This window comes from Photinus pyralis, unplaced genomic scaffold (assembly GCF_008802855.1).
Source record: "Photinus pyralis isolate 1611_PpyrPB1 unplaced genomic scaffold, Ppyr1.3 Ppyr1.4_LG1, whole genome shotgun sequence".
NCBI lineage: Eukaryota > Metazoa > Arthropoda > Insecta > Coleoptera > Lampyridae > Photinus > Photinus pyralis.
This window is the reverse complement of record NW_022170249.1, coordinates 37,627,093-37,652,247: the sequence shown is the minus strand read 5'-3', so window position 1 is coordinate 37,652,247 and position 25,155 is coordinate 37,627,093. Positions and strand designations below refer to the sequence as shown.

At 35.8% G+C, this 25,155-nt stretch overlaps 2 protein-coding genes across 5 annotated transcripts; one reads left to right on the top strand and one right to left on the bottom strand.

The window, feature by feature from the left end:
* The first annotated feature begins 16,276 nt into the window (after positions 1-16,276).
* Positions 16,277-24,136, top strand: LOC116175704. Of its 4 annotated transcripts, XM_031493971.1 has the most exons (6): positions 16,277-16,667; positions 20,101-20,875; positions 21,370-21,672; positions 21,726-22,171; positions 22,223-23,280; positions 23,338-24,136. In XM_031493971.1, the coding sequence occupies exons 2-5, from the start codon at positions 20,759-20,761 to the stop codon at positions 22,224-22,226; spliced, it is 870 nt and encodes a 289-aa protein (XP_031349831.1). In that variant the 5' UTR covers positions 16,277-16,667; positions 20,101-20,758; the 3' UTR covers positions 22,227-23,280; positions 23,338-24,136. The 4 variants fall into 4 exon arrangements, with proteins under 4 accessions (XP_031349831.1, XP_031349823.1, XP_031349839.1 ...); XM_031493963.1 differs by lacking the exon at positions 16,277-16,667 and having other exon boundaries at positions 20,027-20,875; XM_031493979.1 differs by lacking the exons at positions 16,277-16,667; positions 20,101-20,875 and adding an exon at positions 21,166-21,316 and having other exon boundaries at positions 22,223-23,270.
* On the bottom strand, positions 21,035-23,707 carry LOC116175696. The gene is made up of 3 exons (XM_031493940.1): positions 22,195-23,707; positions 21,366-22,143; positions 21,035-21,314 (listed from the first exon to the last, which is right to left on the bottom strand). The coding sequence occupies exon 1, from the start codon at positions 23,681-23,683 to the stop codon at positions 22,751-22,753; it is 933 nt and encodes a 310-aa protein (XP_031349800.1). The 5' UTR covers positions 23,684-23,707; the 3' UTR covers positions 21,035-21,314; positions 21,366-22,143; positions 22,195-22,750.
* Positions 24,137-25,155: the final 1,019 nt, after the last annotated feature.

Genomic DNA, 25,155 nt, shown 5'->3' with positions numbered 1-25,155 from the left:
TTTTACTTACCTACTAACTCATTACCCTTTTCTTCATGTTTTATTATATCTTCTAACTCCTTCATTTCATTGCTGTCTAAGATAGGCAGCTTAAAAACAGATTCCCTGTTCGTTGCAAGAAGAACATTATCTTTGTTGAAAACCAAATCTAATTGTCTTGTTATCTTTGACATTCCAACTATCCGTTGTCGTGGATAGTTTTGACCTACCAGAAATTGTATAAAAGCTGAATGAAAGATATTGATGTGTACAACACATATTTCATTTGTACTAAAATTATTGTACCTTGTGTTTCGGACACTAGGCGCCACCCCCCACTGTTGTAACTCGAGTTCTAATTGTGCTAGAGTACTCGTCTAGGTATCATTCGAAAGCTTATTTCATATGCAGATGATTAAAAATATGAAACATAAGAAATATGCAGTTTTAATTATAATTAATTTTTTTCCGAAAAAATGGATTTTACTGAGAAAAAAGGGAAAAAACGTTCCAAATTAAGCAAAAAAGTAGAGTCTGGTAATTTTTTTAATTTCTCCGCCTGCACATCCGCCACTTCACCACAGAACATACAGTTTAATTTAAAATCAATAGCTATTTGTGTATTAAGAGCGCAAAATGATATATTGTCGATTGAAAGAGACAGTTGACGCGCGACGAAGGAGCGCGGCAATCTCTTGAAATCGACAATCAATTTGCGCTCGAATTACACACAAGATTTTTTCTACAATCGAGCAGTTCACATATTTCCAGAAATTTAAATTTTTCACTCAAATCATATTAATCTTATGCCCAAATGAAAGATGTCATTTACTCGTTGTCATTGGATACTCTGAGCAATGCATATTTGATTTATACTTAATAATTGGGAGAGCGAGCGTTTTTTTCTATTTTGTCGCTTATAAGCGACAAAGTGACATTCCTCGAAAAAGATGACGTTTGCGTTGTCAAATACGAGCGCAAATGCCTACTTTGTATATTGATTGTAGAAAAAAGGTTTTTCCTGTGACATACGGGTAACTTTGCTAATTTGGCTGGAAGGGACGGTTTAGTCGAGACGTACTCGGAGCCGAGCGCAGTGCTAATCCTGACCGTTCCAAGGGCTTAATAGACTTGGCCAGCTCACCTAAATTGGGTCCGAACAAAAACTCACCCGACGAGATTTTTTCGGTAAGCTTTTTTTTTATAGCATTAGACTACATCTATTTGCCACAGAACTATTATTGAATAACGCGGATTGATGTGTATGGTCATTGAAGTAAAATGTTTTTTTACCGTTCTATTATACGAAACATTTAAAATAGTCACGTCCTTCCAATACATTTGTAGAGAAATGGACTGTATTCATTAACAAAATAAAAACACATAAGACAACCTTATTTAAAAAACATGGCCTACCGTGCTGTCTCGTTGTTGGGCTGTTGCTTTGTTGAAGATTGCGGTACACGTTCGCGTTTTTGCAAAATTTAGTTTTCACACACACAGAAGAGAAATATGGCTTGGTTGAACGCAACCGTTTTGTTCTGTTTTTTTCGATCAATTGCCAATCAATCTCTCGACTCCGGCGAAGGCGTGCGACTCTTCCCGGGCGGTTAACAAGGCTGTCTTGCTGTCGCGATTAACATGTAGAGCCGCGAAATATTTAAAAGAATTAACATTGATATAAATTTCAGTTTTACACCAAATAATCAATAAAAAAATAAATAATTTCTGCTTGACTGAACAACGTTTGAATTTTAAAATTGATGAATTTCATGCTTGATCAACAATCTTAAATGCAGTTTCAGACTGTTTAGTGTCTATTATTTGGATTGTTATTGAACGCCCCTCTACTACAAAATCTTTTAAAAAATCTTGTGAGAGTTTAAATGTCAGGAGATAATCCTTTGGGGCCTATTCAAATATAGTTGAAGAAGATTTATAAATTATAATCATTCCTGCTATGAACTTCAACTAAATCTATATTGTTATCCTTTAATGTGGTAATATACTTTATTATTCTTTGACTCTCTTCCTTTAGTACATCAAAAGTTTCACTGGTGATCATTTCGGTTTGAATATTTCCATTCGCAATTGCAGTACTTCGACTCAAAACCTGTGCTGCTAATTTGGCATTCATTCTATTATCATTAAAATTAATATGTTTATTTGTTATCATCACTCACACTATATAATCTCATAAAAATGAATTAGTTTTCACATTTTATTATTTTTTGTCTCGCAAGTTGCATTTTATTAATTTAATCATATGGCACGCTTAATAGAAAATTACTAATAATAATAATAATAATTTATTGGTGTGATAACAGTATAGTTTTACATAAGTCAAAAAACAAAATGGACACACCTACACATAAATGGACAAACCTACAAAAATTGAGTACTCTCAAACCGATAATTTAAAAATTCGTGTATGTTAAAAATTGCCAACTCTAACAATAGCATTTTTAACTTTTTCCTCAGTAGCTTGGGACATAAAGATCTAGCCTCAGGAGGTAAGGCGTTGTAAAATTTGATGGCATAATAGTTACTACAGTTTCTTGATCTATTTAACCTAGTATGAGGGAGCACAATGTTGCTTTGTTGTCTTGTAGAGTAACTATGCAGCATATTGTTCGTAACATAAGAGTTAAAATTTTTGCACACAAACACAACACATTCAAGGATGTATATTGATGGAAGAGTGAGTATCTTCAAGTCGATAAATGCATTTCTACAGTCACGATATTTTAGTCCCGCTATTACTCGCACTACTCGTCTTTGAATTCTGAATACGTCAGTTGAACTAGTCGCGTGCCCCCAACAAAGTATGTTATAGGAAAGTATGCTTTGAATTTTACCGTAGTATGCCACCATTAGCACTTTCCTGGATACCGTTTTAGATAGAGCCCTAATTAGATACGTGGCTTTAGATATTCTATCCCTGACGTATGCTGTGTGTATTCCAAATGAGCTTGTCATCGATACGTAATCCTAGGAAGATTGTCTCGTGATCGAGTGTGGGAGTTTCTGTTTGCCTAAGAGAAAAGGTTAGGTGTTTCGTTTTAAGAGAGTACTACATAGTACATACATGCTGAAATGTCGTTTGACTCGCCGTCAAACGTTACAGAATACTTTAGCCTCAGTTAATGCTTAGAAGTTCTAACATTTACATAATAGGTCTGCCCTTTCAGTACCACTTAATTAAATAGATATATATGAAGTAAACTCCACGTAAGATAAATGCCAACGCCTTATTTGCATATTTATTTTTTCGTCCAACCGGTCCCAAATCCCCATAACCCTCAATCATATCGAATGAATACTCCAAAATCTTAATAATTGACATTTCATCAAAACATAACACGCTTTTCTTGCCCCTCTGTTCTATAGTTAACACTTAGTAAATTCAGCGTACCAATCCATGTTAAAGCTGGTAATACAAAGCCTAAACATTTTATTAATATTTACAAATAATCGATCATAATAATTATACATACCCTTTTTTTTATAGATGGGGAGCCATAGTCCAAATTCCATTTCTTGTGATATCCAAGAAGCTTTTCTCTTGTTCCAGGGGGAGATTCGTTCATATAAATGTTTGCGGTTCTGGTTTTAAAAATATATAAGCAGGTATATTCACTTCTATGTATATGGAGTGAGTACATTGTTGCATTTTGTTTGCATTGTTGCGTTTCGGTCCACTTGCATTCTGTGATCTGCAGGCTCCCCTTCCTCTGTAATGAAGCGATTGAATGCAAACGGATTCTGTCCGTTTTTTGATTGTTGATTGCTGGACTTAGGCTTAGTCAAACTTAAATCCCTGGAAGCTTTCTCTAAATTCTTGGTCGCTTTGACTTTCTCTTCGAGATCACCTCCAAAAAGAAAATCATCGATCCCATTATTGTCCAGAGTTAAACGAAGAAATTCATTAATATTGGAACGAATCAAGGATCTAACAAAACGGGCTTTCATTGAAATGAACGTATGACAAAATTTTTAAGGAATTGCTCAAAGATTTTATCGATGTTCTTAAGCTCCAGCAACTTGGATAAGAGAGCAAACACAATGTATGTATCATTAATTGTCTTTTTTATTTTATGTAGTCTATTTCTGACACCTACATACAAAACCTCAAAAACAACGCACACTTTAGGTTTCACAAGCATACAGCTTAAGCCGTTCGTCCACCGGCGCGACTGCGATTCGAATAATTAAAAAGTTGCTTGCGACCATCGGTTACACTGAGAAAAAAAATCAGTCAAATCAAAAGAAATATAAGTGATATTACCTGACCAATTCGGTTCCATCTCAGCCTACATATTTCTTGGTTGATATAACTGATATTAAACGGTAAAACGAATACTGCTCAATGAACATATCAACCAGTTAATTCTACCGTTTCTCAATTGACGCTTAAATAAGTCAGATATACCGCACATGGCGTAGTTGACAACCTACTAGCAAGTTGATTCAACCCGTGTTAAAGCGTTACTCTGTATAAAAGCCAGAGTTAAAGTAACTTATGAAAGGATTTTGATTTACCGCTTCATACAGTAACATTAATTGTGACAAACTTATTTGTACTGGAAAGTCGTGTTAATGTGACGTTTCGGTTTCCTGGCAAAATCGTTGCTTCAACTTTTTGAAAATTCGTTTCACTTTTATATCTTGTAGATTATACAAACAGATAAAGTTAACGCAACACCTACAGGCAAGTTAATTTAACTAAACATATACGTAGTAATAACCCTTTTCTCGTTGTAGGCGAAACGCGTATTGTAGGTAATGTACAGTCACGCATAAAATTAATGATCTTAAACTATGTGAAGTCATTAATTTTGTCCGTGATTGTAATAACATATTCAATCGGGTAGTGAACAAAAGATGCCATAATCATAGTTGTATGTATTAGGGCTGGGCGATTACGGGTTTGAATAATCGATAATCGATTATGAAAAATAATCGATTACACTGATTAATCGATTAATCAAATAATCGATTAATCAAATAATCGATTAATCAAATAATCGATTAATCAAATAATCGATTAATCAAATACTCGATTAATCAAAAAACGATTAATCAAATAATCGTTTAATCAAATAAGCGATTAATCAAATCATCGATTAAACAAATAATCGATTAATCACCTAATCGTTTAATCAAAAGTCGATTGTCACATACAAGGAGTGATAAATATCTGTTTGTATGCATTAATACGTTAATTATTTAATAATAAAAATAAAAAATAATTCCATTACTCTTTTCATCAAATCGTTCATTACTAGGCAGATCGATTAATCAATAATCAACAAAGTGTCCCTGGTTCGAATCCGGGTTCGGGCATGGATATTTGCAAATGCATAGTGGGTTGGTTGGTAGAACAGCCTTGGCTGAAACCCCTGCCCATTTGAAAATGAAGGTCAAAAATAAAAATAAATAAATAAAAATAAATGATTAGGCAGCTTACTCTCCGGTGAGGTGTGCTTTAGTTTTGATGATACAATCTTAATTCATTTTAGCTGTTTAAAGTGACGTTTTAACATCCGCTATAAAATAAAATAATTTTTTATTCATTATGATCAAACAGTATATCTCTGTTTATAATTATTGATTTATGGTTTTTGGTTTTATGTAATACCTACCATTGTACTCTTATTGCATTCGTGTCTTACAAGAACGATTTGGTGAAACGCTCATTCTGTTTAGTGTTTATAATGTACCAGTATAGCAGAATATTCTTTATTGAATAACATAGGTACACTTATAATAATACTACTCACTACTAGAAAAGTAGATAATCTATGTAACGTACAGTGCATTACACGCAATGAAAATTAATTGTTCTGCGTGATCTGGAGTAAGCGAAGCTCTATTATCAGTTACAATAGAGCCTCCCTTACTAAAAACTCGTTCAGAAGATACACTTGTTGCTTGTATAGATGAAAATTTTTGTGCACATTTTGCCAGTCTACAGTAAAATTCTTTATTTACGCTCCACCAATTTAAGGGATCACCATCCAAGGACAAAACAGGACTATGGACGTAATGATTTAATTCTTGTTCCAAACCATCATTCACATTTGGAATTTCTGTATCATTAGAGACGTCTCCCAAAATGGCCGCAAGTCCCGTCTTGATTTTTTTATTGGGCTGATGTTGATCATTGTCTATATCTTTTAAATTTAAGTTTTCGCATTCAAATGTAACCAGTTGTCTAACCTCTTCTTGTTTTTCGGTCGTAAAAAATTTAGTTTTAAATCGGGGATCCAGAAATGTGCAGATGCATAGTGCGTTGTAGGTTTCTTTATTATTTATGTACCTCTCGCGTAACTTTGCAAGTATTGAATACATAAAGTTGTTTTTTATATTTATCGCATCTTCAAATATTTGCGTACTATCGGCTTGCGAACCGTATAAATTTACTAATTTTTCATACAACGGAATAATAATTCCTGCTGTAACGTGCTTCTCTCCAGACATATGTTCACTAATCTCTTCAATTGGTTTAAGGCAATTAATTATCTCCGCAATGATTTCCATTTCCTTGTTGTCTAATATAAAACCTTTAAATTTTCCATTACCAAAAGAATGAAATAAATCACGCAAGGCGTGTTGTTGTTCATTAATTACAATCATTAAATGTAAAAGCGACCACCAACGCGTTCAAGAATATGAAGGAATTTTTCTTAGGGGTAAATTTAGATTCTCCTGACACCTTTTCAGTTCTCTGTTCAATTTCCACGAATGTGCACATACTGATTGTATCTTCTTAATTTTTTTAATAACATTTACTAATTCTTCCATACTTAAGGCGTCATTTACCGCTGTATTTAAACAATGCCCAAAACAGGGAATATGAATTTTGTCTAGATTGCGAATTGCTGCTACCACATTCGCGCCATAGTCAGTAGAGAACGCAACCTGCTGTGTTTCACCAATGTTCCATTCATTTAGGACACAATGTAACGCATCAGCAATATTGCCGCCAGTATGGTCATCGGTTAATTCATAACATCCTAAACATGCACTTTGGATTTGAAAACTATTGTTAATAAAATGCACGGTGATCGCAATATAGGCTTGTCGTGCAATCGACGTCCAGCAGTCAGTCGTAAAGGAAAAATGATCTACATTTAGTAATGAGTTAGCAACCGATTCTCTTATTTTACGAAATAATGTCGGAATATAATTATAAGTTAAAGTTTTACGGCTTGGCAACGTCTAACTCGGATTAAGAGAGTTGACAAATTTTTTAAAATTAGGCTTCTCTACTAAATTATACGATTGCATATCTAATGCTATAAATTTTGTCAGCATTTGATCAATTTTGGTTTTTTCACTAATTGTACACGTATAATTATCCATTCGACGTTGTTTTGTCGTTTTGGTGACATTTCCAGTTATAGGTTTTGCATCAGAAGTAGATGGTACAGAACGAATTGTGTTTTTGGAAGCGTCTTCGGAGAGCGTTGGTCTTGATGATTCATTTATTAAGTCTTCATCCACGTCCACCAAACTGCAACTAGATAATTATATCATTCTGATTTTTACGTCCTACCAAGAAGAATATTAATAAGAATTTATTTATGCGCCATTGCTAGAGCGCCTTTAAAAAATTACTACGAAATCTGGCTAAATGGTCATATTTTGTGACCCTTCGCCATCCCTTGAATTTATGGCATATCGGTCAGCCACACCCTGTATCTATATAGCGTGTTATGAATAATAACGTCAACATTGATAGATCGAAACGAACTACATTTTCTTAATGTGCGAAAATGTGCACTACTAAATAAGTTAGAATTATTTGCAATTCAGGTAAAGTTTGACATTGGTGATTTAGGTAGGCATACTTTGGTAAAAAAATCTGAGGAAAGTAGTGCAAGAGCGAGGAGCGACAGAACGGAGACCTACCAAATACAAATGATAAATTGTCCCGCATTTTAGCGGTAGTTCTTACTAGGGCTGGGCGATTACGGGTTTGAATAATCGATAATCGATTATGAAAAATAATCGATTACACTGATTAATCGATTAATCAAATAATCGTTTATTCAAATAATCGATTAATCAAATCATCGATTAATCACCTAATCGTTTAATCAAAAGTCGATTGTCACATACAAGGAGTGATAAATATCTGTTTGTATGCATACGTTAATTATTTAATAATAAAAATAAAAAATAATTCCATTACTCTTTTCATTAAATCGTTCATTACTAGGCAGATCGATTAATCAATAATCAACAAAGTGTCCCTGGTTCGCATCTGGGTTCGGGGCATGGATATTTGCAAATGCATAGTGGGTTGGTTGGTAGAACAGCCTTGGCTGAAACCCTGCCCATTTGAAAATGAAGGTCAAAAATAAAAATAAATAAATAAAAATAAATGATTAGGCAGCTTACTCTCCGATGAGGTGTGCTTTAGTTTCGATGATACAATCTTAATTCATTTTAGCTGCTTAAAGTGACGTTTTAACATCCGCTATAAAATAAAATAATACTTGTGAGCTGTGAGTGCTCCTTTTAGCGTAAACTGATGATCCAGCTAATAATAATCAATTAAAATTTACTTAATAATTGATTAATCAAACAATCGATTAATCAAATAACCGATTAATCAAACGATTAATCAAACAATCGATTAATCAAATAACCGATTAATCAAATAATCGATTAATCAAATAATCGATTAATTTAATAGAATAATCAAACCCGATTATCGATTGATTATAATCGATTAATCGATTTTTTTGCCCAACGCTATTCCTCTGAACTCGTGAAGTGTTTCTCCTTTTTTTCTAATTTAAGTAATTGGGTTGGGTGACGATTTTTTAAATGGTTTCTCAAATTCGTCGTGTTCCCTTTGTTACGAATTAGGTTTTCACATAAATCGCATTTTGACGATTCTCCCCCATCCGTACTTGTAAAATAGCTCCATAAGATACTTCTTCTGGAAGCCATCACAATTCACATTTATAGCAACGTGCTTATCGCGGTAAAATAAAAGGATTATGCTAAGGTTAAGACGGCCAACGACATTATGAAATGAAAATCACTATCTGTTGCATTACCGCTGATCTTTGCATACGCGCCTTTTTATTAGGTTAATGTCCGCATTCATATTAAAAAAATTTAAATTAAGCAGAAACGAGACCTTAAAAATATAACACTTGAAATGTACTTGTGAGCTGTGAGTGCTCCTTTTTGCGTAAACTGATGATCCAGCTAATAATAATCAATTAAAATTTACTTAATAATTGATTAATCAAAAAATCAATTAATCAAATAACCGATTAATCAAATAATCGATTAATCAAACAATCGATTAATCAAATAACCGATTAATCAAATAATCGATTAATCAAACAATCGATTAATCAAATAACCGATTAATCAAATAATCAATTAATCAAATAATCGATTAATCAAATAATCGATTAATCAAATAATCGATTAATCGATTAATTTAATAGAATAATCAAACCCGATTATCGATTATCGTTTGATTATAATCGATTAATCGATTTTTTTGCCCAACGCTAGTATGTATTATATAAAAAAGAAATACAAGTAGTTATTCTACCTACAAAAATCCTTATGAAGGTAACTGTGATTTGTTGCGCCCAGTGTTGGTATGTGAAACATGTCATTGGAGCTTGAGTTTTCTTTTAGAATTTCTTTTGCGATGATTTTACAAAGCTGCTGTCGCCCCTGCTCCCGTAAATCGGCCCTCTACCGTTGCAGACAATAGAGAAACTAGATCCTGTAATAAAAACGCACATCACCCTATGGCATTTAGTGAGATTATAATCTATTAGTAATAACAATAATTATACTTTAGGTATATAGTCAATTATTAACAAGATTAAGACCAACCTCTTTAGCAGGAACTAGAACTAGATGCTCGCACTGCGATGCGGTTTTTATCTTGAGCATCAACTTGGGGACAATGCACAACCTCAGCTGTCTCTTGACTTTCGAAGTCAGTGGTTATATGGCTGACCTTCTTCGATTGGTAAAACACTTGCCTAAAACCAATGCAATGCTTTGTAAAAAATAAACAACAATGTGTATAAATAAGTTAATAATGACCCTCTTAAAAGGGAAATTTGTTACTAAGAATGCGCACTATTAGGTAATCAAGGGAAACACTTAGTCGTCAGTTGATGTGCTTGGAAATTGAAATTTGGTGTGAACCATATTACACTTAAGATGTGTTTTTGTGAATGTTTTGAATTTCTTTGCTTGCTTTAAAGCGGTAGATTTGGAGATGGTTGACTTTTTTCATTTTTTTGACCTCTACTCCCGACCCAGAAGCAGATCCCACAGAAACACCCTGTATATGCTACTGTCTCGCTCTCACCTACGAACCTACCATAAAGTCCTACTCTGTCGACGAACCTTTGTCCTTGTACATTTCAATTGTGGACAAAATTAAGAGCGGCAACGATTAAAATTACGAACTGACAAGATGCCTTAATATCGATAACATCGAATCGATAAAACACTGTACTGAGTAGGTACCATATACATATTTGAAGAATTTTCTCACACATCATACTAAAAGTGTCTACTTACCTTTAAACTTTTGGCAATACATCCCCAGTTCCCATTCTTGAAGTTTTTGTACCGTTTCCAGGTCGGCCATTTATTACCAGTATCACTCACTTATAAACACTGAAAACGCGTATAAAGTATACCTAGCTACTCTACTGTGGATTATGAAATTAATCGCATTTCATCTACCATCAACAAAAAATCGGGTGGCTTAACAACTTACAAATTTCCTGCAACCTTTACAGTTTACAATGAGCCTTTCTTATCAGTTACTGCTACCGTTTACGCACAGTTGCAGACAACAGAGAAAAAAGGGTAACTTTACGCTTTCAAAGTTAAAGAAACAAGCGTCGACTTTTTAACTGTGCACAGAGTTGATTTTACCATAAAACATCGTAAACAACTCTAACAATGGTTGAATCAACATTTTATTAGAGTGTATTTTACCTTTATCGAGGTGACTGTTTCTAATACGTTGCATTTGCATTTGTAACTGTTAACATTAACATTTTTTATTGTGTATCAGTTGCTTGAAAAAGGAAGTTTAGAAGAACATGGTGGATCCATCCATTTATTAAGAACAATAGATGCAATGGGACTTCTGAAGTAGCTAGAGAATTACGAAAATTGCAAAAAGTTTCAGTTGTTTTATAGAATGTCAATAGAACTATTCAAAAAATTACTGGAAAGTGTGAGGTCGTATATAGAAAAAAAGATACTAACTTTAGAAACAGTATTATTAAGAGACAAGATCAAGTCTTTAAAGCACGCGCAACGAATTTAAGGGCACGACGCGTTGCAAGTTCTTTAAAGACCAATTGTGTTTCTTATAGTATTTTTTATTATACCTGCAATATAATTCAAAATAAGGGAAATACAATGAAAGATTTATTAAATAGCATTCTGCATACTTTTGGTTCCCACGAGCATTGCGAAGAACACTATTGCGAGACGCCTTCAATTGTAGAAGACAGCGTAACGGTAGCGAATTTGAGAAATTCTGGTCTCTATTCGTACATATATGGCGCGTTAGAACGATTAATCCTAAAACGAGAACACTTAATAGACAACGAGACGAACAACAGATCCGAACCACTGAAAACAAAAGATAAGGACTATGGAGAAAGAGCTACCGAGCCAGAGATCAACTCCAAAACGTTACATGATGCATGTGGCAATAGACTACAGCAACTGCAGGTTTCCGAAGATGAGCAGGCATATATTGCTGGAAAAACCATTGGTCAGTTCGATAATTCGTTTTACAAAGCATGCAGGAGAGATCGGCTTTTCGGCGTGGTATGTAAACGAATGGATGCAACGTTTTGGTAAAAATGATACTTTACCCAAAGACGATAAGTACTGTTGCAATTGAGCACGGAAAAATTAACGAAAGTGTCGCTAAACGTGAATTCGAAAAACAAAAAAATCGCAAGGTAGAAGAAGCAGGATTGTTTATTGACACATGGGTTCCTTGGTGCTGCTCCAGAGGGATTAATTTGATCGGACGAAATAGTGGAAGTAAAATGGATGTACACTGCGTCACAACTAATACGAGAAGATGAAACGTTGAAAGAATTCGTTAAGCGATATAAGAACACATTTTTGGAAGTAACTAGTGGAGACCTACGATTGAAACGAAGTCATGGCTACTTCTACCAAATACAAGGGCAATTGCACATTACGAGAAGAAAAGTATGCCACTTCATCGTATTTGTTAATAGAATTCAACCCCTCTTTACAGAACGGATAGCGAGGGATGAAGGGTTTTGGTCAATAAAATGTTTTCCAGGTTGGAGAAATTTTATAAAGAGTGTGTGTTGCCAGAATTAGTATTGAAAAGAATTGAAAAAGGGATTCCACCTTACATTTTAGAGGCCCAGAAAATGTATTTAAAAAAATGTTATATCAACTCCATGAATGTATGACGATGTCTATGTCAAAATATTTGATCGCAGACAATAAAGTTATTATTATTATTATTAAATATTAATTAACAAACGAAGTTATAATAGGCAAGCATTTGCTCTTCGGCTATCCACGACAGAACTCCAACTGCACAGAACAACCTGTGGGAATTAACAAAATTGGTGGTATATCGAAACTAATTGCTACTCATTGGGATTTGAAAGACCCTGATGCTTGAGACGATCGTGTACAATTTTTATGGATACAGCAGTATGATCTTAAGCTTAGTTCAACTTTCACATCAGCGACAACTATGGCAGAGTTTCCAGAAGATTTTAAAAACTCCAAACTAATAACTGTTCTTTTAGCAATGTGTCCTTCACTCTCGAAAATAAACGGAAATAAATTTATAGGTGATTATTGTTTGGCATTAAGGCACTTTTGCAGATTAAAGTCTGGCGCCGACCCCACACATTCTGTTACAACAATCTCCTCTAGAAGAAACAAATTAAAGACATGGAATGAAGAAAATTGTCCGAGATTTAAAAAAACACAAACCTAGTAATTCTCAAGATGATAAACAAATAGGATGGTTGTGTTGCATGAGTGAAGAAGATAAATATAGGCAAGTTAGAGAGACCTCTGGCGGTGGTTTATAAATTATTGTAGGTTCAATCTAAAAAATAGATTTGGTAATTTAGCTAACAAATATTGTTTGATTTTAGTAAAAAAATGTACAATTCAATAAGGTATTGTAAAACAGTTGCGTAAGTAATTCAGTGAATGCTCAGACCTTTTCTTCCGTAATTTTTAGCAGCCGATCATTACTAATTCCTATTCCCCTCAAATAATCCTCTATGTCACTAGTGTCGATATTATCTTCATTGGGATTGATTTCAACACCACTACACTGAAGACAATATACACACTATTAAGATCGAATGGCGGACGTGATGATATTAGTGGCGTGTGCGTGTTAAAGTTTTGTTATATAAGCCGCTCCATTAATAATTTTCCTTTAACCAATATTACCACCCAGACTTAAGATGGCGCCGCAAATTTAAGTCAATGTCATGAAGGTTTACAGGAATTAATTAAATCTGAAGCTCCATATAACTTTACTATTGATATATACGCATTGCTTTAGTCATAAACTGAACCTAGCCCTTACACAAGCTGCTAATTGTTGTCCTGAATCAATAATTTTATTTGGGTTGTTAAAACGACTGGCAGTGTTTTGTGATTCACATAAAAGAATGGTTGCCTAGAAAAAAACTATCGCTGTCGGTTGACAAAAATTGTTGAGACTCCAAAAATTAGGCAAAACTAGATGGTGGAGTAGGGTGTTTGGTGCTTTGATAAGCCCACTTGAACAACGGTGACGATTAGGGTTGCTGCCAGACCTTCTATATTTAATAGGAGTATTCTCTATTTCAGCGATGTCATATATATATATATATATATATATATATATTGTTGTGATAATCCCCAGACACCTGGGAAATCCCCACAAACTTACCCTAACTAGCTCAGAACACATAAAACTCTACCAATTCAAAAACCCAAGGCGCCAGAGGGGTTCGGCCAACTTTTCAACCTCCAGACAAGGGAAAAATTCTCGTCTGTCTTCAAGTGGCGTTCCTACCCTCAATTTCAATTAAATAAAAAAACTCCCACAATTTAGAACAATACCTGAAAGAGAAATTGCTTCCGCCGTGACAGTATAACCTTTACTTTAATTCACTTGTTCAAATCACGAAGTTCGGAATAAAAGAAACAACAATTATGCCATAAAGTCGAAGACAGAATTTACTGACACACCAAACTGAATGTTCACAAAACGTTGACATGAAACTAACTCTTACGAAATATTGGTACCAATTAAAACTGACATTGACTACAAAATTACAACACGAAAACTCAGTTAATTACAATTAAAATTACATACACGGAAGAAAACAATCACATTACAAAATTAGACACCATACGCAGATGGGCCTCGGCTAATAAACAAATAAAAGTACTTACAGCTTCTGCTAGTGTTATTAATCCTTTTAATTTCCTTAACTAGAATGGCACTTTTACCCCCACTACCGATGCACCACGCTGACACACACCCTCGTCTGCTGCTGCTACTATCCTGGTGCACTCTCCTCGAGGAAGACCCCGTCGACAAATAGCTTTATAATGACACTGCTCCGCACAACAATTATAATTCGATTAAGACCTGCTCTCAGCTGACTGACTCCCGTATTTCGACGTTTAACGTAATCTTCCAACCGGTCCAACTGACGATAACTTCTTCTTATACAGCTTCTTACTACTTAGACTTTTCCACGATGGTGTACACACGCTTTAAATTGAACTACCCGACGGCGATCCTTCTAAACTTCCATCATAACTACTTCGACACTAACGTCCAATTCTTCCAACTTTTACTTTTTCTATTCAAACATTACGTGTCCACCACGATTACCGGCCAAAAAATCCTCCACCTAGCGTCATCTCTGCTTATCAATCACTCCTCCTCGGCTCATCCAAATTTTCTTATCGCCAATAGACGCTCTCCTTTCCATCCCCCTTACTACGAAATTGGTCACGTAGACCTTTGTTTTCATGCCCATCTTGTCACGTACACACTTCTTAAAATGGCACTTTTATCTCAATTATTTAAATAAAATCCCGGTCGTAAATTAAACGAGCTGTCAAATTGCACTTAACGTTATCTACTAAATTTCTCCGAATTTACATCAATAATAGAGGTACAACACTAAATTTAGAGGTGGAACATTTTCCTTATCTTACTTGACCTAATTACATTCAAAATAAATCCAGGCTTTCTCAGAACAAAATGTAAACAACCCATAAAATTTCTGCCTTCGACTTTTATCGCACTAATTATAATTTTTAATTAACCAACTCGCCAAGATCTAATGAAATCAAACAAATCTGTCTCATCCCGTGAAATAAATCGCATTTTCAGGTAAATTGAACGAAAACTGGCCTAAACCGGCAATTATCATAACAATATATATATATATATAAACCGGTCCGTAGGCCAAAAAGACCGTCTAAGTTTAAGCACTCCGTTAATTTCTTACAGAATTCGGCAAACTAAACAACAAACACTATCTCCCGGGTTTCGGCACCAAAATGTAAAATAAAATACATTTAATACGTTAAAGAAACACCGGTTCTACGTTAAATTGTTTATTGATAAGTACAAAAATGCTCAAACTGTCAAACTTGAACTACGCTTACTTAATTTTATACAAAATACTGCATTCCCTTATAATGTTTTATTAACAGTTGTAGTTGAAATGGGTGTAATACATAATATAAAAAATGTTATCGTTTATTTCCACGCGTATTTAAAAAGCGTACAATTATAGAATCATGAATAAATATGAAGTAACAATAATCTACTTGCATGAAAATTTTTACTCTTGAAGGCAATCCTCTGATGGAGAAAGGTATCTTCTAAAAAGATAATAGCTTTATTATGCTTGTATTGCAAACTTACGGTCCAACTCTGATGTATGCAGTGTTCTTCGACGTGCTCGCAAACAGCCATATATAATGGTCACCGAAAAACGGCTCCATATTTTTCCTAGTATTTTAATTTTGTGTTATCTCTTAGTGTCGGTTAAAAATTGATTATAAAAATAATTTCTACCTCTGGTTTAACGTAAGTTAGGGGGGATATTTTCTGTTGGCAACTGCTTATCATTGGCTGTTTTAATTTGTAGTTTTGGAAGAAGGGTTTCCACTTTAAATAGAACGGACGGAAAAGAGGAAGGGCTTTTTGCCAGAATCAACGCAGAACTACGTTTCTTTGTTTTGAAATCGGCGTCTTGCGAGTTAAGAGCAGATCCACATTTTGTTGAAGTTTAAAGTTTGTTTTGGGAGTTTGGAAGTTTTTATCGTCAGTATGTTGCCAGTCAGGGCAGTTTTTGAGTTGAGTGAAGTTTGTTTATTTCGCTTCGGTGACTTACCGCAGTAGTTTGGATTTGTGTTGAGACCAGCAGTTTTGGAAGTTTAGAGTTTCCGTTTTACGGAGTGGAAAGCCGAGTTTGCGGCAGTTTTTGGAAGTTTACACCTTCAGAAAAGTGCGTCTCTAAGGTGTGTCGGCGCCGACTTGAGTGTTCTTTTGTGTAAATTTGAATTTTGTTTTTTTTTGTGTAACGTATTGGGATTAGCAGTTTGGACATGTACCGAATGTAAGTAAGATTAAGTTTTAATTGTAGTTTTTTTCTTTGTAATAATTGTTTGTTTTCTTGTTTTTTTTTTATTGTGTAACCATTAAAACTGAAATTTGTAATTCTCACATTAATTTCTGTGTTTGGCTTTCGAACGATTTCATTTCCTTTAATTTACTGTTTTCTTTGAATACTTGCCCAAGGTCCATTTTATTTAATCAAAATTCTTAGGATCGATTTGGAATTTAAGGTCTTTGGTCTAACCCACTATATGAGAAAAGAGTCGAATTCCTCCTCTGTGCTGGGGAGGTTTTGTTCCGAGAAGTATAAGGGTTTGAGCTAGCTAGGTTTGTTTATTTATTTATTTATTTAACCAGAAACCATACAGAATAAAAATTCCAATTACATGGTACTGGGGCTCTGAACAAATATTAGGACTAGGATCTAATTTTATTTATTATTGAATTTAGGGGATCGTGAAAAAAGTCGATATCATTAACTGAGGATAACTTATTTAAAGCGATCAAGATCTTAATAAGTGGGGAAGTTGTGTTGTTAACTACAAAAATAGTATTATTTTGCCTTAGCTTAACAAATGGTACCTTAAGCTTAATTTCTTGAAGTAATTCGGAAGAGTATAACAAGTTGTGTAAAATTTTGAAGACAAAAATTGTGGAGGCAATGTACCGTCGGGTTTCTAACCTCGTTATATCTAAGCCGAAAGTACTATTTAAGTAATTAAGCTGGGTACCGTAAGAGATCAAATGTGGATAATTTTGGGTTGACCTAAAAAACATTACTCGGATGAACTTTTTCTGCACTTTTTCGATCATGTCTGAGTATTTGAGAGTTTGAGGAGACCAGATACATGCAGCATACTCAAGCTTGGATCTAATAAACGCATTATATAAGGTTAGCATTGTCTGTATATTCGTGAAATTGAGTGTATGCCTGATAACGAAACCAAGAAGTTTGTAACACTCATTTGTTAGGTATTCAATGTGTAAGTTAAAGTTAAGGTTGGTATTGAAAAACACGCCCAGGTCCTTAACGGAGGTGACTCGTAGTAAGACCTTTCCATTCATCTTATAGTCAAAAAGTAAGGGATTTTTCGATCTAGTAAAAGTAAGGACTTTACACTTATTGATATTTAGTTTTAGTTTATTTTTGATACACCACTTAATTACTGAGTTAATGTCCTCTTGAATATTTAAACAGTCACTTGGGGATTGGACTTTATTAAAAAGTTTTAGGTCGTCCGCAAATAGTAGTGCTTTCGAGTTTTTTATCACTCGCGGTAAATCATTTATGTATAAGAGAAACAGAAAAGGACCAAGAAGTGTTCCCTGGGGAACGCCTGATGAGGGATAAAATTCGGCTGAATTCACACCATTGAATTTCACTCTTGTTTTACGGAGAGATAAATATGATTTTAAGAATTTGACGGTCGGATTACTTACGCAATTTAAAACAAGTTTACGGAGCAAGACTTGATGGGATACTGTATCAAATGCCTTCGCAAAATCTGTATAAACACAGTCAACCTGGGCTCTCTCATCCAAGGCTCCTGCTGAGAAATGCGTAAACTGCATTAAATTTGTAATCGTTGATCTGTTCCGCGTGAAACCGTGCTGCTGATCTACAATTATACTGCTGAGATGGGAATAAAGTCTAGTATAGATCACTCTTTCGAAAATTTTCGCTATTGCTGGTATAATTGCAATTGGGCGATAATTCTCAACTAATTTTCGGCTTCCACTTTTGTGAATTGGTGTTATTCTGGTGCATTTCCAAGCTTCAGGGAATGTACATGTTTGCAAAGCTAAATTAAATAGATGTTGTAAGGGGGTTACCAATAAAGATGCACATCCTTTCACGATGTAGGGTGGGATTCCATCTTCGCCTATAGCCGACCTCGGTTTCAATTTTTTAATTGCTTCCAGTATCTCGGATTCATGTAACTGAGTCAAGTGCAATTTGGATAGCACCAGGTCCGATTCCACGTCATCTTCCGGGTCATCGTTCCTCTCCATAGTGTAGACTGACTCGAAGAAGGATGCAAAGGCGTCCGCAATGCTTCTGGCGTCCGTTAACGAGGTGTCTTTGTACTCAAAAACTCCAGGTAGTTGACTATTCTTCCTCAACGACTTGATGTAGTTCCAGAATTTATTGGAATTCTTCCGCAGATCCATTTCAATTTGATTAATGTACCTCTTATGAGCAATGTGGATCATTCTTTTGAGTTCTTTTCTGGCTTCAATGAAGTCTTCCGATGGGCCCTGTAACCGAAACTTATTTTTCTGTTTGATTTTCTTAATAATGTCTATATTAAACCAGCTAGGATACTTATTGGCACTCCTAATTGTAACTTTGGGGACACATTCATCGAAAATGTTCATTACCGTTTGATTAAAGCTAGTTACTGCATCATCTACCGATTTGAAATTCTTCAGGATAAGAGACTCCTTCCAATTGACATCGCGAAAAAGGACGTACATTTTAAGAAAATCTGCTTTTTTGAAATTGAAGTTGGTTAATTTGGTAATTCGCTTAGCTGGTCTATGGACTTTGTAGACCATTTCTAGTGCAGGATGAAGTGGATTAATTTTATCCAGTGAGTCGACAGCAGATTTAATTTCCGCGTTTAAGTTAGTTAAAATTAGGTCAAGGGTTCTATTATTGCAGTTTTTAAGTTTAACCGTATTAATGAGTTTTAAGTTGTACATCGAAGCTATATTTTTAATTACTTTGCATTTAGCACTCGCGTTTTCGAAATTATACGTGGCGTCAACAATTTGTGGTAGGTTAAAATCGCCTGCTATTAACACTTCCGATGAATGCAACATGTTTTCAATTGTTTCTAAACTTTTGGTAAAACTCACGTACTTATCAATACCAGATTTCGGTTGAAAGTAGACAACACCAATAATGTATGAAGTATTATTAATTTTAAGTTTGACCCATATTTCATTTAGATCACTTTGAAATTCCAATTTTTCAGCATTCAAATCGGTCTTGACTGCGATTAAAACTCCGCCTCCCATGGTGCACTTCATTTCTTCGTAATTACGGTCATTGCGAAAGACCGCATATTGATTGTTTAAATACTCAGCGTCATGAAAATTTTCCGTTAACCAGGTCTCAGTCAGTAGAATAATGTCGTAATTTGTAATTGCCAATTTATTTTTGAAAGATTGCGCTTTCGTTCGCATTCCACTTACGTTCTGATAATAGATTGAGAGCGTTGATCCGTACCTATTTCCTTGCTTGATTAGTGTTGGGGATGGCCTAAAAAATCAATTCTGCTTCTTTCTTGATCGAGTCGTTTTTTGTAGACTGGGACTGTGTTGTATACGGTCTTTTTGGCCTACGGACCGGTTTATATATATATAACGTCGCAAAAGTGTTGTTGATTAATTTGTTTGAAGAGTTTGACGAAAGCTTTTTTTTTAAGGTATTTTTGAATGATGGGGGCAATGAAATCAGGGGAAACAGCAGGGAAGAGGACATTGGCGATGCGGAGTGATAAATGTTTACTGCAACCTACCTTCGTGAAATGAGAATGAGACATGCGTGATCGAAATTTAAGAGAATGTGCAAGTGCGTAGATAGGAGAAATGTGGAGAAGAGTGCCATTATATAAATCATCAAATTGAACTTTTTGTAGTTGAAGACGTAAATTTTCTATAGACTCCTTCGTGGGATGGGAACGGTACTTCATTGCAAAGTAGATCTTCAACAAGCACTTTCGCTTCTTCAAGCAACTTTTGTCCCATCCTTTTTCTTGCAAGAACTTTGATATTTTCTTCAACTTGTCGATCTCGTTGAACAAATTGGCAAATGTAAAATGCATACTGAAATGTAATTTATTGTAACATCTTATTTATAACATTGATGAAAATTGTACCTAATTATTTTAAAACAATCTAGGTAATAGATTAACAAAATTCTATACTTAAATGACTTATTTTTAGAATATAAAAAAAATGCAAGTAGGCATTTTTTTGTCAATGTCAAAGTAACACGTTCTTCTGACATGTACCTAATTATTGTAAAACAAAATTCTATAATAAGTTCTGTCAAGCATCATTAATTAGTTCTCTTGATACATCATGTCTTGCGATCCTGAAGAGATAGTCGTACTGTGTGATCCTCCTGAGGAAGGAAGTGAAAGTGATGCTGAGGTTGACGTAGAATTTCAAAGGAGAGAAGTACAACACTTCAAAACTGTAAAATTTCGTATCTTTAAATTTTATAAAACGTACATTTAATAATTGGCAAATGTAAAATGCATACTGAAATGTAATTTATTGTAACATCTTATTTATAACATTGATGAAAATTGTACCTAATTATTTTAAAACAATCTAGGTAATAGATTAACAAAATTCTATACTTAAATGATTTATTTTTAGAATATAAAAAAAATGCAAGTAGGCATTTTTTTGTCAATGTCAAAGTAACACGTTCTTCTGACATGTAACTAATTACTGTAAAACAAAATTCTATAATAAATTCTGTCAAGCATCATTAATTAGTTCTCTTGATACATCATGTCTTGCGATCCTGAAGAGATAGTCGTACTGTGTGATCCTCCTGAGGAAGGAAGTGAAGGTGATGCTGAGGTTGACGTAGAACTTCAAAGGAGAGCAGTACAACACTTCAAAACTGTAAAATTTCGTATCTTTATATTTTATAAAACGTACATTTAATAATTACACAGGCATTCCGAGCGAGATGTAGGAAAGTTGCGGCTAACGAGATGTACCACAGGCTTCGTCGAAAGTGCAAATACAATCCCCGGGAATACAAATCGAGGCGGGCCTACGACCGGGTGATGAATCAGAAGGGTACCATTTATAGACGGAAGTTGATTGCCACCGGCAAGTTAAGTGATACCCTGAAGATGAACGCTGCGGAACGGTTGTTTGCCCTGCTTCCGGGGTACTTGCAGTGGGCGAAGATCAGGGTACTGGAGGACTGGAGGGAGAGAAATCGGAAGGCGAAGGACCGGTTGTACCAGTTGGTAAGCTCACATAATCACATCACCGTTCAATGCATGAATCAATTAAATTTTAGCAAAAACGACGACGAGAATTTGTTGAGCGGGCGTTGCGTTCGAGGGACACGGACCGCTTAATTATATGTTTCCTCAAAAGACCTCTTGTGCTGCAGAAAATATTCGCCGAAGGCGAAGATTTTCGACCGGCGATAAAGTTTCTTTTGGGGCAACGTATCACTAATTATGTGGTCCGGTTGGTGGAGGTGTTGCGGGAGAGTTCCACATTCCAAACGAGGGCTGAGGAATTCTTGCAGAAGGGGCGCCGGATGCCCAGTTTCGTACCGACCTTCGAAGCTGTGCATCGGGATAGTCCCTTTGTCGATGCGAGACATCCTCGGCTTCCGTTGATGTACCGTAAGCAACTGAACAGACTGATGTCTTCCAAGAAGGTGGTGGAGGCAATGGTCTGTGCAGTTCGGTGCAAGTGGAACTATCCTAAAATATTTCCACCCTCTATGACTGAGTAAGTACAACACCATAACTTACTTCATTATAACGAGGCCACTATTTTCAGGTAATTTGATTTCGTTGTGGCTCTTCTCTTCCTTCCTTTGTCTTAAATAATCGGTTTTTTACTTGCTGATTTGGTACATCCGCCTGGCAGCTGACAGATCTATAAATAGTCCATTTGTTATAAAAATACCTTAGAGAAGGAAAGATAAAGGAGGGGTAAGGGTACTCTTAAAATGTAAACAGCTGACGCCCTGAGGTACACTATATTGTCCACGAGTAAAATACATGCGGAGTTTATGCTTATGCAACTTAAAGTACAGGGAACGCTGCTGTAAACGCCCCGATCGGTTGTTCGATATTTCGTAATGAAATTTGCAAAAAGAATACGCTGCAGTGTAGTTTAAGTTGCTTATATAAACAATCAAAAGATCCCACTCCAAAGTTTGCCTATGAAATTAGATGCATTACCGAAGATCGGAAGTTTGACGTTTGTGAATGTCAAATCATAAGGTGTTTTATGAGTGAAATAGGTTATTGTCATATAGGTTAGTCGTACGGGAAATAATTTTTTAAAAAAAAGGAAGTGTTTTTATTGTGGGAGGCTGTCGATGATTTTTCTTAACGTTTCTCGTTGTTTTTTGCCGGGTTTTACAAAAGACGGTATCGGTTCTGCGCGATTAAATACTTTCACAAAGTGTTCGGCAATTTTGAATCTCCCCCTGCCCTTTAGCTCCACAATGTAATTTATATGGCGAGTTACTCTGACCACGTCCACAACCTCGCCCAGCCAATAGCCCATGAATTTGGCTTTCGCCCAAACCAAGTCCCCTACATTTATGGGCGGTGGAACGGTGGCCAGAGGATTGACAGGGTCGGTAGCTGATGGTGAGGGCGAAGATGATGAGGAGGAAGATGAGGGCGGAGAGTGTCGGATCGGCGACGGCGATGCGGGGTTCGTCACGATGTCGTCCCACCCGGCTTGTGCGCCCGCGTTTGATGGACCAGCAACAGCTGCATCGATCGCTGCCCGTTTGTTCATCTGCCTTGAACGTGGCCTACTTCCGTCCGCACAGCGATGGACCTCAATAGCGACCGAGATAGCGACCGATGTAGGTGCAGGTAAGACCGTGGGCTCCACCGCTGTGTTTTGACTTTCATTTTCCATGTTCAATGCAGATGAAGGACCGACAACATCATCAATCACCGCCGTTGCTGTGTCCTCAACACCTGCCGTCGACACATCCGTCGAGGACGACTCCTGGGACGACCTTTCTCGCATCGCTTTTCTCCCCCTTTTTTGCCTTTGTGGCCTTTTTTGGTACACTTTTGGCTTTATCTCGTACCAAAAAGGGGGAAAAAGTCGGAGCGCTTGCCCCAGCAACTCTTTTGCCTCTTCTTCGGAGCCGGCTTCGGCCACAAAATCGTTTACTTCGCTTTTCTGCAGCAATGTTTTCAATATTTCGACTGCTTCTGTTGGAGGGGGGGCACTTAATTCAAAAATCGCTTGAATTATGTATTCCATTTTAGATTTGCTGTACCCGCCTTTAGCCGTTCGCTGTTTAACTCCCTCCAACGCAGCCGAGTGGTCCAGTAAATGTGCAAGGGCCGCAACAGGGGATAGGGAAATGACGTTTTTAGTTTTTAGATCGTCGAAATTGTGTCGTATAAATTCTTCTAATTTGACCTTCGTATCCCTTGTTGCGTAACCCTTGTAAAATTCTTTGCATATCTGGTTGATATTAATTTCGGCCGCTGTTTCATACTGCCGTATTATGTTTTTCAAAATTTGTAGCCGCACCGGTCTGAAGAAGAGGCTCTAAAATAAAGTAACGATTTGTATTTGTCTGTTTGTCTGTATGTCGTTCGTTTTGTACAATTAATTATAACAGGCGATCCGACAGGTCGCCTTTGGAATTTTTCTTTAATTTTAATTTGAACTTCCAAAGGCCACTCGATGGACGTTATAGATATTATAGTTTGTATAGTTACTTACATTAATTGCTTCCATGCTTCCTAAAATAATGATGTATATTTAATTAATTAAATTAAATGTAAAAATTAAATAAAAATTAAAGTTTTGAAAAATGTAATAAAAAAAAAATAAAAGTTTCGTAGAATAATATAGCTGATGTGTACTCAAAGAGATTTGGAAAGGAATGAAAACATAAGGTGAAATATTTGCATATTTGATATCAGTTGTTTGTCAATCGAACCAAATTTTAATTTTGATGGATTATCTGAACTTATCCCAGAGAAGGAGCGCGTAATTTTTGAAGGGGACCCGGTTGATAAATAACCGAACGAGGGAGTTTTAAAGGGGGTCATGTCAAAAATTTTGAGTTTTTTTTGAATTTTGAGTGCCTAAATGGCCTCGTGGCCCAAAAGTAAGGCCCAATTTGGATTCAGAGCACCCCTTTTACTAATACATATAAACCAAAAAAATTTCAAGTCGATATCTCGATAAATAAAAAAGTTGCATTTTTTGACTTTTTCCTACGTCCCGGCATAGAAAAAAGTGAAAGTCCGGTAGGCTCCGAAATGGACAATTTTTCGTAATTTTCGTCGTAAATTTCGATGTTTGGTCAACCTCTCGGAAATCGGGTGCGAGGAATCCAAATTTGACATTTATTTTGACCTGCGAGGCCATTTAGGCACTCAAAACTAAAAAAAAACTCAAAATTTTTGACATGACCCCCTTTAAAACTCCCTCGTTCGGTTATTTATCAACCGATCGAGCTCGTTGAGGGCTCGTTGGAAAGCTAAAGGATCAGAGAATCCACCACAAAAATTTGAGCCCGGTGGGTCGAAGGGTTACGTCACAGCAGCTGACCAAAGTTAGGGTGGATTTTCTCCGGAACCGGATGTCCGATCTTAGCGAAATTTTTTTTTCTGAATTCTGTGAACCTTCCTCTTTCCAACGAGCCATAATCGAGCCCGATCGGTTCATAAATAACCGAACGAGGGAGTTTTAAAGGGGGCCATGTCAAAAATTTT

What these genes read in the sequence shown, in the direction of transcription:
- LOC116175704 (XM_031493971.1), top strand. Translation starts at nt 20,759, where the DNA reads ATGTCTTGCGATCCTGAAGAGATAGTCGTACTGTGTGATCCTCCTGAG. An exon ending in AAGTACAACACTTCAAAACT is followed by an intron (nt 20,876 to 21,369) that starts GTAAAATTTCGT and finishes ATAATTACACAG; the next exon opens with GCATTCCGAGCGAGATGTAG. An exon ending in AGGACCGGTTGTACCAGTTG is followed by an intron (nt 21,673 to 21,725) that starts GTAAGCTCACAT and finishes ATTAAATTTTAG; the next exon opens with CAAAAACGACGACGAGAATT.
- LOC116175696 (XM_031493940.1), bottom strand. Translation starts at nt 23,683, where the DNA reads ATGGAATACATAATTCAAGCGATTTTTGAATTAAGTGCCCCCCCTCCA.